Source organism: Pangasianodon hypophthalmus, chromosome 15, assembly GCF_027358585.1.
Source record: "Pangasianodon hypophthalmus isolate fPanHyp1 chromosome 15, fPanHyp1.pri, whole genome shotgun sequence".
Classification (NCBI taxonomy): Eukaryota; Metazoa; Chordata; class Actinopteri; order Siluriformes; family Pangasiidae; genus Pangasianodon; species Pangasianodon hypophthalmus.
The window spans coordinates 3,451,660-3,470,268 of record NC_069724.1 but is presented as its reverse complement, the minus strand read 5'-3'; the positions used below and the strand labels follow the sequence as shown (position 1 = coordinate 3,470,268).

The 18,609-nt window shown below is 37.8% G+C and overlaps 1 protein-coding gene across 1 annotated transcript; it reads right to left on the bottom strand.

Annotated features, from left to right (window-relative positions):
• Positions 1-7,896: 7,896 nt before the first annotated feature.
• Positions 7,897-14,586, bottom strand: serpinf1 (serpin peptidase inhibitor, clade F (alpha-2 antiplasmin, pigment epithelium derived factor), member 1). The gene is made up of 8 exons (XM_026938457.3): positions 14,260-14,586; positions 12,688-12,771; positions 12,415-12,604; positions 11,418-11,573; positions 11,122-11,325; positions 10,716-10,855; positions 9,181-9,391; positions 7,897-8,863 (listed from the first exon to the last, which is right to left on the bottom strand). The coding sequence occupies exons 2-8, from the start codon at positions 12,748-12,750 to the stop codon at positions 8,598-8,600; spliced, it is 1,230 nt and encodes a 409-aa protein (XP_026794258.3). The 5' UTR covers positions 12,751-12,771; positions 14,260-14,586; the 3' UTR covers positions 7,897-8,597.
• Between the last annotated feature and the right edge of the window lie 4,023 nt (positions 14,587-18,609).

Here is an 18,609-nt window from a genome sequence, read left to right as displayed (position 1 = left end):
ACCAAATACACACTTGATAGCAGATTGGAGAACAAGATGAAAGAAAAATTACATGTGGCTTTTTAAAAAAAAAATCAGAACATCTCGATCTCCAAAACTGCACAGCTGAAGTATGGAAAAACATTCAATTTTCAGTTCAGCTAAACATCATATAATCTTTTTCCAATCTTCAACTGTCCAGTTTGGGTGAGCCCGTGTCCACTGTAGCCTCCCTTTCCTGTTCTTGGCTGAGAAGAAAATAGAAACCTAATGTGGTCTTCTGCTGGTGTAGCCGTTCCACCTCCAAACTCGGAATGTCGTTGCAAAATCCGAGTAATTGAGTTGTAATTAGGACATTGTGGTACCGTTCAAGTTTACTCACTTTGTAATTACGGTATTTCTAATGGGATTTGAAGGCAGCATTAGCCTGGGTAGTATTAGAAACCAATCAGCAACCATCTGTTACTGGGACAAAAATGAGCTGATCTAGAGAGGATAGGGAGGACATTTTTGAGACAATGGTCAAGTACTTGTAAAACAGTTCATTTCATGTGTGTTTAAAAGCAAAATAGCCCCCCCAAAACATCATCATAAATAAAGGCGTGCACTAGTATCACATGTTCTGATGTCATTTCCTCATGCTGGAGGTTTTCAGGTCAACCAAGCTGACTTGATAACCTAATTGGAGAACAAGATGAACTGATTAAACTTGTGAAATCATATGCTTGGAGTTTTTAATCAGGACTTATTGATCGTCAATGAGCTTATTAAGTGTGCTTCCTATTTGGCTGAAATGAAAGCTTGCAGCCACACCAGCCCTTAGTGGATAAGATTGAAGACCCCTGGCTTAGAACATTTACCAGAACTACAACAGATTAGGAATCAGTAAGAAATACATGGACCAAAGTAAAGTTGGCCCAAGAACTCATAGAAAGTACCATGTTGTGCAACAACAGTCTGAATGATGCAGTATTATTAAGAGTCCTTGATTGACTAGGAATCAAGACACATGTTAATACTTAGGCAAGAGGGATAACTGGGAACACACTACTGAGAGGTCGTTACATAAAGGTTTGGTAGAAAATAGTAGATATATTGCATTTTCTAGATATAGATATAGAGTTATTCTCTTTTTTTGCCCAAATCACCCAAAAGCTCATTACAGGAAACTGCCAGCAAAACGCTTCTGGTTTTTATGGGAGTTTTAAATAAAAGTACACATTCACATTTCAGGAATGTGTGCATCAGCAAACTGAGCTTCATGCTGGTGGGAATTCTAAGGAGGAACTAATATTTTACTTGAAGTCAAGCAGGTGGTATTTGTTTCTCGTCATTCTGTGGCCAACAGAACAACACACAAACTGTCTTTAGGCAAACAGACTCTTCACTAGAATGTTGTCTGCAGTTCATTCTACACAGTGTGTCAGGCCAATGTATTACAAGGGATTTAGTGTGCCAGCACTGATTGTTTCAAGAGCATAAGCAAAAATGTTCTCAGACAATCTTTAATTACTTTACATGGTGTAACAGGAAGCACACAGATAGCAAAAGTGAAACGTTACATAGTCCCTAGAGTAAACTTACATAGTCCCTGGAGTGTGGAAATCTTTTTACATCATTTTGAGATTGGGAACAGATGGATATGCAAGTGCTTTATAGACTAAAAGTGAAATCCAGCTTGTCTAAATGACAACCATCCAATGCAAATAGATCCAAAAAGATCCACATAGGTAAATATCTCCTTTAAATCATAGTATAGTAGCCGAAACGTTCTGTATATATACGTGCATACATGAATATATTCCCTGCTGATACGAGTCTTTGTTATTGCACAACAGAGCTATATTCAGAAAAAGAACATGCTTTTTTTTTCCTCAGGAAAGGTTTTTTTTCTCTTTTCAGAGTCTCAGAAAAGTTGGAGGGCAATAGTGAAAATGCTTCTATTTTGCATTCTGTTCTTTTTTTTTTTTTTCTTTTTTTTTTTTTTAAATCATTACAATTTATATTATCATATAACAACTTGAGTGAGAAGTGAGTGAATCTTAGAAATATTTATATCATTTTCATAAGTTCTTCGTATTTGGTTTGTCTCACACTTTTGCTTTAACAACAGAGTGCACTTGAGCTCTGCATGGACTCCACAAGTTTGTGTAAAATCTGACAATCCTGGCGTTATTAGATCAAATCCATCAGAGTGTCATCTGAACATGTGCTTCAAAAAAAGAGATAAGACTCATGGAAAATCTGACCTTATATCCCAAGAATTTAACATGGACAATAAAACAAAATTGCTAAGATTTAAATAGCGACCTAGACATTTAATGCAAAATTTTCTTTATTGAATAGTCAAGATTTTGATTCTAAAATCTAAAATTCTAAATCTTTCTATTTACTTCCAGTTTATTTCCGTTTAAATCCCACAATTTCAAAGTGATTTCAGACTTTTTGGACCTCACTGTATGTTATATATTGAACATATTATTAAACTATTAATGATATATTCACAAATGAATTATCTAACTAACACAAGACATCATGAAGCACTTCATATAATAATAATGAATGATGTAATAATTCTTCTACACAGTTTGACCCTGATCCACTTCCTGTTTTCAATCCTGTGAAATGGGGCTCACAAGAAAAAAACTGGTGCTTCCTGTTTAAGAAAATATCTTTTCTTTGACAAGGGCAGTATGTGCCATGACAGCTTCTGGATGTCAGAGAACACTGGTGTGGAAAAAAAAAATAAAGAAAATATTTGCAAGCTTACTGCACTCTGGGTTCTAATAACATAGTTTTCCTTATACGAATCTCACAGCTGCAGAGTGTTGCCCTGAACAAAATTCACTTTTATGACTTTTTTTGTAATTAAACATATGTTGGATAAGAAATCACAAAAGACATGCATGTACTTGTCAGGACGAATGTCATAGATAATGCATTCTTCACATAGTCCTAAACAAACTCAGTTGATCTGGTAACTGATACAAGTCTGAAAAACTACACAATGCAGTAAATTAAGAAGGACCCACAGCAGGAAAGAACCCCAGAACTTCCTTTTCCCAAAACCCTTATCTGCATGGTTTTTGTCATTTCCAGTAACGTTCCACTGGCACACAGTTTTAAAGAGCCAGGAGAAGATTCTGCCTCCACAACTTTCTAAATGAAATATAATAAAGTTTTGTTGTAAAAAAAAAATTGCTTATTCCTCAGAATTATGGAGCTGCTTTTTAAAATAGTTTGAAGTAATAATAGCCTTCCCACATCCCAGATGTTTTGCATTATGTCCATTTTGGAAACCTCAAACAGCTGTATGTCTGAAGCCCATTATTTGGCGACACATGCTGGTTGTATAAGGCATTACACCAATGGGATTGAGCCTTGAAACTTTTCCGATCATCCCCTACCTTTTCCTAAAATAAAGTGCTCTTTGCTCTATTCCAGAATCCAGAATTATTTTGGTTTTATTTTTTACTTCACTGGGATGCAAAGCTAGGTCTTAAGAAGGCAAACACAGAAACGCACTTTTTATTCACTGTTCAGTTCTGCTTTTGTTTGTAAGTGTACATTTACTGAAATAGAAATTGAATATCATGGCCACAAGAATGTACATATTTATATGGTAACTATGCAGCATAGTTCCTTGCATGTTCCTTTGACTTTACTGAATCATGTCTATTTGAGGAAGTTCAATTTTGAAAATGTTTCAGTTTGAGTGACTTTGACGTCATTTTTTCATATGTGCAAAGAGAATGGAGAGTCCTCAAATGGCTGCAATAAGACAAACTGCTCAGAATAAAACAGCTCACACAGACATAGTGACATGTACAGTACTGTGCAAAAGTTATTACAAACTTTGCAGTAGATTTTTATTTTATGATTTCTACATTATTGATTCAGTACAAAAACTTTTTAGATTCCAAACATTAGTTTTCCAGCACAAAATGAAATGTTACAGAAAAATGTTTGTATGTCAGTAAAGAAAGCAGCAGATTACATAAGAGACACTTTTCAGATAAAAACATAATGAAGGCTGCTGGGTTTCGCTGCAGAAATAAGAAGCGAGTCGACAGTCAAAGTCTCCAGAAGAACTGTGGCTGCTTCTGCAAGATGCTCAGTAACACTTACAGCCAATTTTTTTTTTTTTATAAAACTGCACACATTGTACCTGAGACTACTATTTTTTTTTAAAGCGAAGGATCGTCACACCAGATATTGACTTCGTTTCATTTATTACTGTTTACTGCTCTTTATAGTATTTTTTTAAAATGTAGAAACTTTTAATTTCATTATTTTTGAAGGCGTCTTTGCTCTACAGCATTTCTTTGCATGTGCCTAAGACTTTTGCACAGTACTGTATATAATCCAGGGGAAAGGGGAACAGAACAGGATATCAGTATGCACTGCTAAGAATAATGATGTAAGTAGAGAAGAGAAAAAAGTAGAATACTCAGCATTCTCAGTATTCTGTGCACATAGTCTAAATCCAGAATTACTGACGCCTTTCATGAAAAGCAACAAAATTTAATATATAAAATGAATAACACCTGAACACATACAATAATTTATATTTTGAGCTTAATCCTACGGGAACTCTGTGTAGTTTAATGTTTTTCTAGAATGGTGAATTTTCTGAAAAAATTTTCTGTTTTTTTTTTGTTGTTTTTTTGTTTGTTTGTTTTTTTTTAATTTATAGTACACAGAGCTTGTTTTGCAATGTTCAAGACACAGCTGGAAATCTTTTCTCTCAAAACCTCTACACAAGAAATATCTGTCAGCCTCTTAGGCATGAACTGTAACTTTAATAGTAGACCACCCAGAAATTCAAGTTAAGCCCCTGCGTAAGTACTTAGTGATTTAGCAACCATTCCCGTTTGAATTTGGACGTGTGTTTGATATCACCATCAGATTCAAAGTTTGATCTAAGGCCCGATCAAAATCTTCTAGCAGAGTTACCCAGGATTAGGATTAAAATAGTACAAGTACTTAGAATTCATGACACAATCATTCTTTAGAAGAACCAATTTACCATTACCCCACAATGTGCCCAAAGTGTTTATGATTCACCACTATATTTCCACTTAAAATTTCTGTATATTCAGTCCCTTTTTTTTTTTTTTTTTTTTTAAACCAATGTGCTGATGGTGAACATAGAAAACCTTTGGTCTCATTTGGTCATTTCCCCACAACATACAGTGGGGCAAAAAAGTATTTAGTCAGCCACCAATTGTGCAAGTTCTCCCACTTAAAAAGATGAGAGAGGCCTGTAATTTTCATCATAGGTACACTTCAGCTATGAGAGACAGAATGGGGCAAGAATCCAGGAAATCACATTGTCTGATTTTTAAAGAATTTATTTACAAATTATGGTGGAAAATAAGTATTTGGTCAATAACAAAAGTTCATCTCAATACTTTGTTATATACCCTTTGTTGGCAATGACAGAGGTCAAACGTTTTCTGTAAGTCTTCACAAGGTTTTCACACACTGTTGCTGGTATTTTGGCCCATTCCTCCATGTAGATCTCCACTGGAGCAGTGATGTTTTGGGGCTGTCGCTGGGCAACACGGACTTTCAACTCCCTCCAAAGATTTTCTATGGGGTTGAGATCTGGAGACTGGCTAGGCCACTCCAGGACCTTGAAATGCTCCTTACGAAGCCCCTCCTTCATTGCCCGGGCGGTGTGTTTGGGATCATTGTCATGCTGAAAGATCCAGCCACGTTTCATCTTCAATGCCCTTGCTGATGGAAGGAGGTTTTCACTCAAAATCTCACGATACATGGCCCCATTCATTCTTTCCTTTACACGGATCAGTCGTCCTGGTCCCTTTGCAGAAAAACAGCCCCAAAGCATGATGTTTCCACCCCCATGCTTCACAGTAGGTATGGTGTTCTTTGGATGCAACTCAGCATTCTTTCTCCTCCAAACACGACAAGTTGAGTTTTTACCAAAAAGTTCTATTTTGGTTTCATCTGACCATATGACATTCTCCCAATCCTCTTCTGGATCATCCAAATGCTCTCTAGCAAACTTCAGACGGGCCTGGACATGTACTGGCTTAAGCAGGGGGACACGTCTGGCACTGCAGGATTTGAGTCCCTGGCGGTGTAGTGTGTTACTGATGGTAGCCTTTGTTACTTTGGTCCCAGCTCTCTGCAGGTCATTCACTAGGTCCCCCCGTGTGGTTCTGGGATTTTTGCTCACCGTTCTTGTGATCATTTTGACCCCACGGGGTGAGATCTTGCATGGAGCCCCAGATCGAGGGAGATTATCAGTGGTCTTGTATGTCTTCCATTTTCTAATAATTGCTCCCACAGTTGATTTCTTCACACCAAGCTGCTTACCTATTGCAGATTCAGTCTTCCCAGCCTGGTGCAGGTCTACAATTTTGTTTCTGGTGTCCTTTGACAGCTCTTTGGTCTTGGCCATAGTGGAGTTTGGAGTGTGACTGTTTGAGGTTGTGGACAGGTGTCTTTTATACTGATAACGAGTTCATAAACAGGTGCCATTAAAACAGGTAACGAGTGGAGGACAGAGGAGCCTCTTAAAGAAGAAGTTACAGGTCTGTGAGAGCCAGAAATCTTGCTTGTTTGTAGGTGACCAAATACTTATTTTACTGAGAAATTTACAAATTAATTCATTAAAAATCCTACAATGTGATTTCCTGGATTCTTTCCCCCCATTCTGTCTCTCATAGTTGAAGTGTACCTATGATGAAAATTACAGGCCTCTCTCATCTTTTTAAGTGGGAGAACTTGCACAATTGGTGGCTGACTAAATACGTTTTTGCCCCACTGGATGTTCAATTAGTTCCACTGACACATGGTGAGATTGCTGTTCACAAGAAGGCTTGTGCCTCATTCAAAATCCAATTCCTGGCATGTATTCAAATGTTCCAGACTTTGGAAAGGTTTATATCATGGCTCTATTTGTAATGAATAGAATTTTTTAACATGATTATGTATTTTTAATATTTAGTTTTGACTACTGAATTGACTACTGTAGGTCATTAACCACTTATTTTATGTTTAAAATTTAAATCACGTTGTGTAAAGTATATTTTAATCTGTGTTACTCTCTTAAAGGGTGCTGATACGTCTGAAGTTGACTGCTGATGAAATTACTTCATTTTTAATTAAAGTATCAGTGAAGCACTCATATGAAAGTGGGTTTTAAACTTGAAATGGCTCCACTTGTTCTTTTCCCTGCCGAATCTGCAGGCCTGATGTGAATTTTCCACACGGCACAGGGAAAAGATTCCAGAGATATCTGAAACCTTTCCCAGAACAAACACAGTTCCAGGCCTGCCTAGAAAAGCACATTCTGATTTGGCAAATCTATGGGCTTTTTTGTTTTTTGCCCTAAACACCAACCAGTATGCGACACATTATCATTACGGTAACTGATGCTGGCAACGAGGGCTCTCCTTTAGAAAGAAAAATATCTATGCTTTCAACTAAAAATTCCTATTCGTGAATTAATTGCTGATCATTTTTGTGAGGAAAAGGGTCATGGAATTTCTTAATGGCTGTTATATAAACGATGGGCTAGGCAGCAAGACCGATATCTGTTTTCAGTTTGGGATTAATTCCTGATTTAAAAATGGTGTGTAAAATTGTCTCTAATACTTTTTAGAAAAAAGATTAAAGCATTTGCGCTTCCTGAGAATTCTGAGAAGTGTTCACTTATCTGATAAAATATCGCACACACCAGTTTTCCTTAATCCTTGTAGCCAAACCTACAAACAGCCCCTAACAGGGAAAATGCCAGCACGACAAAGATCTTCTCTGTATTCATGGGTACAGTGCATAACGAAACCACAGACAGCAAGAGTTCACGTCTCCTGCACAGTTTATATGCCTGGTAATAAACTACACAAGTTCATAAACACAACCAAAGAACATAATACTGACAAGATGTTTTGTATTTTTTTTTATTTATCTTAATATACAAATTCAGATTATTTCTGCTGGTAAATATACAAACAGAATGGCCAACTGCTAAAAAGAAGTCATGCATGCATTACATTTAACGGAAAATAATCAACAAAGCACTCAAATGTAGAAGTTACGATTTAAATGCATGTTAATCTGATATGTTTGAGATTTGATATGTTTGGGATCTGATATGTCTGTGATTTGACAACATGGAAAAAAGGAAAGTGATCCACGAGCACTGAAGTATTATGCAGTTCATTGCATATATGGCTGTTATTAAACACAATATGAAACAGATCCACTAATTTTTGCCTCATCCCTTGCTGATACAGATAATCTGAAGATTGAATCTCTGGGAATTTGTGCGTATTCATACTTTTGTTTTAAATATAGATATTAAAACATATATATAGATAATAAAGATATGAAATTGGATTGTTTTTCCTTTTGTAATAGGAGAATGTTCATTTATGCATGTGTGTTTTTTGAATAAGCTTTGCTTAAACCTATGGCTATTCATGCACTATGAATGTGTTAAAACATAGAAGTGCGATGTAGTATTCATATTGGGAGCTTTGAAAAAGTTCAATCTTAAGCCCAATGTTAGTATAGAAGCCTGCAGCTCTGTGGTATTTTGAGATATATCATTATATATCTGTGTGCATGCATGTACGCTGCTTTCATACACTCGCCAGGTCACGTGGGTTGAGTACCTTTCCGATGAACAGAAGCGCCCCTGATGGCTCGTCACGAATCAGGAAGATGAAGGGACGGTTCACGTGGTAAGAAAGGGCCAGTGATTGGCCATTGCTAGGTGGAGTGGTGTTAGGGTACTGGCTACCCTCTGGTGCTGTCTCCATGACAACCTTGTGACGGACCGTGGTCAGCTTCACTGGCTGAGCTGTGATTTTGATAAGCTCTGGGTCATTCAGCCAATCGGATAACCCTTGAAGAAAAAGGCGAGAGGGGGCAAGAATAAAAGGGGGGCATTACACAAAAAATATTATAATGCTAAAAAGAGAGAATGGGAGTAAAAAGAAAGAGAACTGATCGTGCACAATACTATAGTAACATTTGTGAGTTACACATTTGGTACACATTAACTTTGTTTGTGAACAAATTGGTGAACAAATACATCATAGTCATGGCCTTACAACACACAGTGCTTAATCTCAACATGAAGATCGAAAGTAGGTCATTTCAAACCACACTTGACTCACTCTAAAATAAACAAATAAATAAATAAATAAATAAATGTTTTACCCATGTCAGAGAGGGGACCCAAGAGCTCCGTGCTGTATCCCAGTTTGAGTACAGGGAGTGTGAGCTGAACCTGTACTGAGTGGAGAGTGTTGGCCAGGTCCTGCACAAACTCGGCTGTCAGCGCTTCCTCAATCAGAGTCAAGTTCTTAGTCACATCATCTGGCAGGAAAAAGTACATGCTTACTCCATCTTCCATGGGAACTTGTGCTATCTGTGGTGGAAAATGCAAAAGACAAAGCCAGCATATTAATAATGATTCATCGAAGCCTTGGTATTTTACATACATTACAACAGTGACGGCTGGCTCACTGCCCCATGTAGCTCCCTAGAGATATTATTATTTGACTTAGTGGTAAAAAATGGGAACTGCAACAAGTGCTAATAGAGGCCCCGTGGGGATGGAATCGCGATGCCCCATGCTCACTCTATGAGCATTTCCAGGGTATGAGGAGCAGCAGCCAGCTTAATAACAGGGTTGCCAAAGTCATTTTATATGCAAATAATCAGAATTATATCTAACAAACATCTACAAACAAAGCCAAAGTGTAAGTGCAGACAGTGTGTCTGTTATGTACAGAACTATTGTAAGATATATTGCAAAGATTGGGAGAGGGAAAGGGGGATTATGGAGTGGATCATATCCATACACATTAGAAATGCCATTGTTTCCCAGAGAAAGGCTGAGAAAAGGACCTGTATTGAACACAGGTGAAGAAAGGTATGGCTAAAGGCGCTCAAAACGAGCTGCTAGACTTGATGCTGGATAATATATGTTGTCAACTCTCAACTGCCTATTATGGGGTTACTCTAAAAATTCACTCGATAGTAGACTATAGCATAAGTTAAGTGCTATGCCTCTTGATGTAATTTTTTTTGAGGCTATGTCATTATTAATGTCATCCTGCCCCAACAAAACCTATACTCATGAGCTGCCTCTGCATTAAAATGTGGCCAAACTGAATGCTACTCCTTTGTAATGTGATAAAAAGTATACAATCCACTCTATTAAAACAGTACAAGGAAACCAAATTCAGATATTATGGTTAATGGAGGTAACATTGTACATTTTCAACATTATTCAAAGTATGACTAATCGGTCATGTTCTAGGCTCCAGGTGTACTTTGTCACTCCCACATATATTTGACCAAAAAATACAATTCAGGTTTGAATGCTTTCTCTGAGTGAAATAAACTAGCGAGTGAAAGCTAATCTAGTGAATGTGAGAATTTTATATTATAATTTTTGTGGCGTAGCAGCCTGAGAGTCTCGGAAAACCAGATGTCAATCAAGAGTGCTTATTAGAATATTAAGCCATGCTTAGACACGTCTCAGACTTGTCAGTTCAGTAAATTCAGTCATTCGTTACATCATATTTTTTTTATCATGTGTTTTTTTATTTAAACTTTGCTGGTTGTTTGACCTTGAAATATTTTCAATATTTATAGACTACATACCCTGAAATAACCAGAATTGTAAAAACCCAAAATATAATAGATATTTTGCCTTCATTATTGAACTATGGTGCTGTTTTTACCGTGCAGCCAAGGTCTGAGTCAATGCCCATCTTTACTGGGTAATGATCCTGCTTCATCATGGCAATGGTAGTTGGGGCCTCTCCATCCAACTGGAAATCCTCCTTCTTACCAGACTGGCTGAACCTGGTTATCCATTTTCCTACAATCAGATCACATTTGGATTTTATTATTTATATCACTGATTTTTTTATTTTTTTATTTTTGAATGCATTAAGTATCATGCATAACATATAAGAAACAATCAAACATGAAATATCTCTCGTGAATATTACCAGAGAAAATAACAATTATAGATATAGTTAAAGTTCCTCCACTGACAGTGTATGTGACAGGTGTATGCTTTTATTAAATATTTAATTACTTGTTTAAGCTATTAAATGAAAAGAAATTGAAGAATCCACAGACCTTTGAAATTGGCTGCTCCCACAGGCACCACTGCTGGATTACGTGGGAGAGCAGCTCCAAGGACACGGTCCACTTTACCCCCTGTGCGCTGTCTGAACCAATCATTTACAGGCTTGATTTCCCGAGCCCCACCCATGAGTGTTTGGGGTCGTTCCCCGTACTGTTTCTCTATGGTGTTGAGGTACTCCAAGTCAGGGCGTAGTCCTTAAGAGAAAAATAAAAGAGGAGTGTACATTTACAAGCGATTTAAAAAAAAAATTCTTCTGGAATCGGACAACTACCAAATTCACACTCACTCTTTCCTATGAGGAGGCGCTCTGCAGAGCTGAAGCCCTTGGCAGGAGCTCGGAGGTAAGTGAGCAGGTCTCTCAGAGTGTCATGAAGCTGCGGGTCATTAAGGGTGTGGTAGCGCAGGATGCGATGCAGCTGCTTCACGGTGCGCTCAGATGCTCCTAAAACAACACACAAACCAGGTGTTGACATAGAGTGCTTATGTGCGTATCTTCAGTATACTGGTATCTCTGAAAGAGAAAGGAACCTGAAACAGTTATACCACTTTTAGTTTTTTTCTACTCCTGGAATTCAGTGCTACATTTAGTACAGGTCATCATAGTGTTTCCCTTTTCTGTCTCCAAACTCATTCAAGCATTAGCAGAATGTGTGGTTCAGATAATATATCACTGATAGCCCTTCAATTTCGATAGTAAACGAAAATACAATGCCGGACGGTGTTGTCCAATCTTATTTGCAAAAAGGGCCAGTATGGCTGCAGGTTTGCATTCCAGCCAAACAGCAGCCACACATAATACTTCCCCATTTTCTCCCCAATTTGGTCACCTACCAATTCATAACCTCCAGCCAACTCTCACACATCATACAACAGATTCCTCTGAGCCACGTGAAGCCAGTGAACTGTATCTCTTCAAACTGCTGCTTATGCTGTGTCACAGGGCAGCAAAACACACATGGAGAAAAGTGCTATCTGCCTTCTTCTGCATACATGAGCTCACAGATGTCCATGATTGCTTAGTGTCACTCTGATTGTTGGGGAAAGAGTTATGCCTTATCTCCCACCCAGACGGCACGGCCAATTTTGCTACCTTGGCTCCCGACCACAAATAACATGACTGTTATAATAGTTGATTTAAAACCATGAAAAAAATAGCTGCAGCCTCAGGATAAGTCTTAAGGATAAGATTTAATTGAAGAATAAATATCTTACAGGATACTAAACAGCTGATGAGTGTAACTTTCTGCTGGAGAGACTTGCTAGAAAGTTGCTACAAGGCTTACCCAAGGAGAGTTGTGTGAAGACAGCCGAGATGCTCATGGGAGACAGGAGGACACTGGCCTTGGGGTCGCGGGCAGCCAGAGTACGAAACAGGTTGTAGCCAAAGTCTGAGGTTGCGGCACCGAGTTTAGTGCGAGGTGTAGTGAAGAGGTTGACCGCCTCCTCCTCACCTTCACCTTCCTCTGTGTCTGACTGAAGGATCAATAATAAGGTTATAGAACAGTGTGTGTTGAGATAAAAGTGAGATTTGAAGGGCTAAGAAAGAGAGGACCTACCAGTTGAGCAAAGGAGAGGGAGAGAAGTCCCCATAAGCATGGCAGCAAGATGATCCTCATCATTGTGAAAGACGTGAAGAAATGCTACACATACAAACATACATTTACATTCGTAAAATGACACACGGTTCAGTGTTCATATCAAGCACTACAATTAATCCAGAGCTTAAGAGCTACGCCAGATCCATATGTGGTATAGTCCTGGCCCCTGGCCCAAGGCTTCAGGTGGAGTCTGTATTTCCAATCATGCACTGCAATCTCGCTTGCTTGCATGGCTGGGCAAAGCAAAGCCAGACCCACAGTTCAATAGAAGGTCAGTGAATTGTAAAAAGTGTATTCTTTTGTGTGTGTGTCTGTGTGTGTGCACGTATTTTATATATATAAAAATATCTGACAGTTGTTAAAAAACTATTACTGAAAAAACTAAAAGAACCAAAAGGTTTCATTTTGGTTACTAAGGTTACCGAAGTGTGTGCGTATGTGTGTGTCTGTGTGTATGCATGTCTAAAAAAACCCACAAAGTTTGGAAATCGATGGAAAATATCTTGTCTGGCTCTTGCGTTAGCTTTGATTCTGATCATTTATTTAGGACTAAAGTCAAGGGGGTGCCTCTTGAAGAATTTCCAACACACACACACACACACATACACACCCTCTCTTTCAGTGCTCTTGTTTCAGCAGCACATCTGTTTGTCATTAAAGTTGGCGAAGAATCTTCTACTGGGAGCATGATGAATATCCATCACCGAAACAGAAGCCATATCCCACTCTCCCTATCTTAACCCATCCAACCTAGCCTTGTCCTCCACCTCCTGAGGAGCTATCACTGCACTAACTCTACCAGGAGTTATTAAAGCGCCACTCAAAGTGATTGGCAGCATATTTTTCTCTGAGCTTTTTGCCAGAGGTATAAAAGCAAGATCGGACAAGGTAAAACCTCTACAATTACTATGGAGGAGTATGATTACAGCTCAGGGCACAAGGACTTCTCAAAAAAAAAAAAAAAAAAAAAAAAAAAAAAAAAAAAAAAAAAAAAAAAATTAAATGTGCATATATTACAAAATATATGGCTTTACAAAAGCCATTATAAAACCAGATTTAAGGCTTTTACCTTAAATCATTGGATCAATCTTATAAACAAAAGCTCACACAGTATGTAGGCTTGAACTTATTTACTTTTCTTGCATTTGTGATGTGGCTCCATCTTATCTTTATTAAAATAACATAATAAAATAACAAATAAAATAAAATAACATTCATTTCTCATTTTAAACAGCTTTATACACTGTATGTGCAAATTTGAGCTTATTGTATCACTCTGAAAAGAAAAATAAGCAGGATTAATGTATTAAAAGCTATCCAGAACACTGCTCTGTCCTTATAAAAATAAAATAATTTAAAAAAACCCAAACAAATGCAGCTTGCATGGATGGAAACATGAGAGGACCTCGACTTCATTCATAGCTCTCCACGTCAGCAGAAAACTAAACTGATTACACTGCAAATGTCATGAAAACAGGAAACGTGGTACATTTTCCAAAGGAAATAGTTCATGAACAGTGATGTACTGACCTGTTTGCCCACTGTATCGCAGTGTTTCTTACTGCTTCAGGAGCCACTGCTGTCCTCCTCGCTGCACAGTCCTGGCGCGATTCACCAACGAGTCGTTCGCTTTGAATGACTCGTTCAAAAGAATCGACTCGCAAGCACGGACGAATCGAAAGGTGCAATGTCGTCCCAAGCAGCCTAAAGGAAAGCCTTGATATTCTAAAACTAGTATGTTAGTTTATGCTAAAATTTCTTTTTCTATCTATCTATCTATCTATCTATCTATGTTTCTTCCTTTCTTTCACAAAAAAAAAAAAACAGCCTCACACTGCACCTTCCTGCTTTTACAGATCACATTAAAGGTTAGTCCATCATCTAATATGATACACATATCTAGTATCATATACAAAGCTCCTCCCCCTCTTCAGTTGAAGCTTCTACTGACCCAACATCCATGGAGTTATAATGAAATCCGATACCTCTGCTTGCTCTCTCCATCCAGCAACTGTCTGTTTCTCGTCATTGCTGCTCTTATCTCAAAGCTCTGCTCTTGTTTCTGGCCAGGCTCCTGCTTATCACAAGAGCCAGGGGTGGATTTAGTGATTTAGGGGCCCCTAGGCAAAATATAGGAATGAGGCCTGGTATTTAGCATTAATAATTAAAAATATATACAATTTGCATTTTTAGGGGGCCCTTGGCTTCTGGGGGCCCAAGACGGTTGCCTACCTTTGCCTAGTGATAAGCCCGCCCCTGACAATAGCATCGCTGACTCTTTCATCCTGGATGTTTCCACTTTCAACCTCTTCCCTCTGGCAGAAGACTTAGAGCCAGAGGTGGTTCAGGACAATAGATTTTGTTAGGGCAGGACAACTTTTATAACGACATAGCCTCAAACAAAATTAAATGGAGAGCCTGTCACACCCGACTTATGCCCTAAGCTACTAGCTAGTGAATTTTTAGAGTAATAGACAGTTGAGAGTTGAAAACATAACAATAATCCAGTATACAGTCTAGCTTCTTGCTTTGAACAGATTTAGAAGTATCTTTGATCAACTGTGTTCGATAGAGCAGATGTGTTTGCCAAGTTTCAGTCCAACCACATGTTACAAACATGTGGTAAAAACAAGGCAAAAGAACTGAAACTAGCCCCCCAAAATGTGAGCATTTGCATGGGAAACATGGTCACTGTGGTGCACATGCATTTCTGATGTACGCACATTATGCACTCCATAATCCCTCTCCCAGTCTTTGCAATATATCTTACAATAGAAATGGTACATCATAGACACACAGCCTGCACTTACGCATTGCCTTTATATTGACAAAATTATTAGATGCAACTCTGATTGATTGCTATATAACAAGATCTTGGTGACTGGAGTCCGCTCCACCTCCACTGAAATAAAGCAAGCATGGGGCAGCGTGATTCTCGCCTCAGTGGGCCTCTATCAGTGCTTGCTGCAATTCAAATTTTTGACCACTATAATAGTAATATAGAAATAATAACTATACGTAGCTAAATGGGGCAGTGAGCACGCTGCCCTACAACTGTGCAACATTTAAAAAGGGAAGAAAATCAATCTAACATCAGCTTACATCTGTCAAATAGCAACATTTTCAAAATGATTGGTGACTCAAAAGATATTATTTCCTGTTGTTTAAAACTGGAAATAAACAAAGTTTTTGAATTTTGAAAATTCTAAAACACAAAAAAAGAAATGTGCAACATCGTGAATATTGAATTATCAAGATGCCGCACATTTCTTTTTTTGTGTTTTAGAATTTTCAAAATTAAATTTAATTTCTAAGTTACTATTTAAAATTTAAGCAAATTTGTGATATTGGCCATGTTAACTCCTGTGTACAAAAGGTCAGGTTTTCCGTGAACCTTATCCTTATTCCATTGAAGCATGTTTTCAAGATGACACACCTATGACATCTAACATGACACACATCTGGACATCTAACATGGATCACAAGTTTTTGCACAAACTTGTGGAGTCCGTGTCAGCTCGAGTGCACGCTGTCATTAAAGCAAAAAGGGGGCAAACCAAATACTAAGAAATTCTGAAATTCAAGTAAGTATTCCTAAGATTCTACTTTTCACTCAAGTTATTGCTGATAATATCATTTGTAATGAAAAACTTTGTGTTAAATTGAAAAAGAATGCCACACAGAAGCATTTTAACCACTGCTCTCAGACTTTTGGACACCACTGTATATACAGACATATTCAATATTCCTTTATGCCACTATTCCATTATACCTTTTTATCATATCCATGTATTATGTACCATATATTATATTTTTTTCCCTGACATTTTATAAGCAGGTCAGTGAATATTGTGTGTTTGTGAGGGTAGAATGAGACACGGGGAGATAAATTGTTTAAAATGCATAGTATTTATATAGATGTCTGACATTGTAAACCATATACTTACATATAAATCCACTCTGAACACTACTGACTGTGGTAATTATCCGCCCATCTCCAACCTTCAATTTTGCTCTGTAAGCTAAATGAAAGGGTTGAGACCACCCAACTGCAAACATACATTTGCATCAACAACCTGCTTGCCCTGTTAGGGTTTCACTCAGACCACAGTACAGAAAATTACCCTTCACGAGTAGTTAAAAACCTCCCATGTTTGGCAGATTCTGGCCTCATCATTCTACTCTTTCTAGACCTCAGTGCTGCATTTCATGCTGTTAAACATAACAGTCTGCTCTAGGCATCTGTGGCACAGCCGTGTTTCACATATGTTACTGCCAGCGAGCACTTTACACCAGTTTCTTGTGTCCGTCAAGGTTTTTGGCCCCCCTCTGTTTACCATTAACATGCTTTTCCGCAGTTCTATTATCTGACAGCATAATAGTTAGAGTTTGGAAATGTAGAAATTTAATCTCCATGTTTACACAAATGATTCACAAAATTATCATGTCACACAACAGTCAACCTCCTTCTCCTCTAACTTTAGTTAACCGCTTACAGTTTTTTCAGCCACTTGTGCCAAAGTTAGTCATTTCTATCTCGATATAAATAGCATTACAGGAAATCCTTCCACTGTCATTTGAAATGTTCAAAAATTGTTCAAAAATTTTTTAATCACATATAAATTCTCTAACCAAATTAGACTTGCACTTTTGTAATATTGCTTGCTCTGGCAGTGGTGGCTCACTGATTAGAAGGTCAGGGGTTCAAGCCCCTGTATCAGTGCTGTATCATGGCTGACCCCGTGCTGACCCCATGCTGACCCCAACTTCCTAGCAAGCTGGGATATGCAAAGAAAAGAATTTCTGTGCTGTAATGTATTTGTGACAAATAAAGGCTTCTTCTTCCACTCTACTCTAGGTTTTCATGAAGCAGAAACACTGGTTCACATATATATATTACATACATTACATTGCATCTTGACTATTATACTTATTTATTTATTTATTTATTTTTGGTCTTCAACTTAAATCCTTCAGTAAACTTCAATATACAGTTCTGTGCAAAAGTCTTAGGCACATGCAAAGAAATGCTGTAGAGCAAAGATGCCTTCAAAAATAATGAAATTAAATGTTTTTACATTTAAAAAAATACTATAAAGAGCAGTAAACAGTAATCAATGAACAAGTCAATATTTGGTCTGACAACCCTTTGCTTTAAAAATATAGTAGTCTCAGGTACAATGTGCAGTTTTATAAGGAAATGAGCTGTAAGTGTTACTGAGCATCTTGCAGAAGCAGACACAGTTCTTCTGGAGACTTTGACTGTCGACTCGCTTCATATTGTTGCAGCGAAACCCAGCAGCCTTCATTATGTTTTTTTTTATTTTTGTCTGAAAAGTGCTCCCTTACATAATATGCTGCTTTCTTTACTGACATACAAACATTTTTCTGTAACATTTAATTTTGTGCTGGAAAACTAATGTTTGGAAATCTAAAAGGTTTTTTTAGATGACTCAATGTAGAAGTCATAAAATAAAAATCTAGAGCAAAGTTTGCACTAAAACAATAGGGTGCCTAAGACATTTGCACAGTACTCTGTAGCCAAAATTTTATAATCCGATTACTCATACACACCAGGAATCTCACATACACCGCCCCTGTTCTTTAATACTGGCACTTTATTACAATCTGTACATGGTTCATAATTCTGATAACATTTAAAGCGTTTCATGGACACAACACTATGTACCTCATCCTATCTAAGTGTCTTCTCTTCTACTAACTAACCTGTTCACTCAGATCCTTTGGTACAAGTCTTGTCTTTCCTCCTCACAGAGACTCTCCACACCTGGAGCCAGATCTTAGTTTTATTAGTGCTTCTGCCCCAAAACCTGGAATGCATTACTCCAACACCACAGATACTGAAGCAGCCTTACTTCA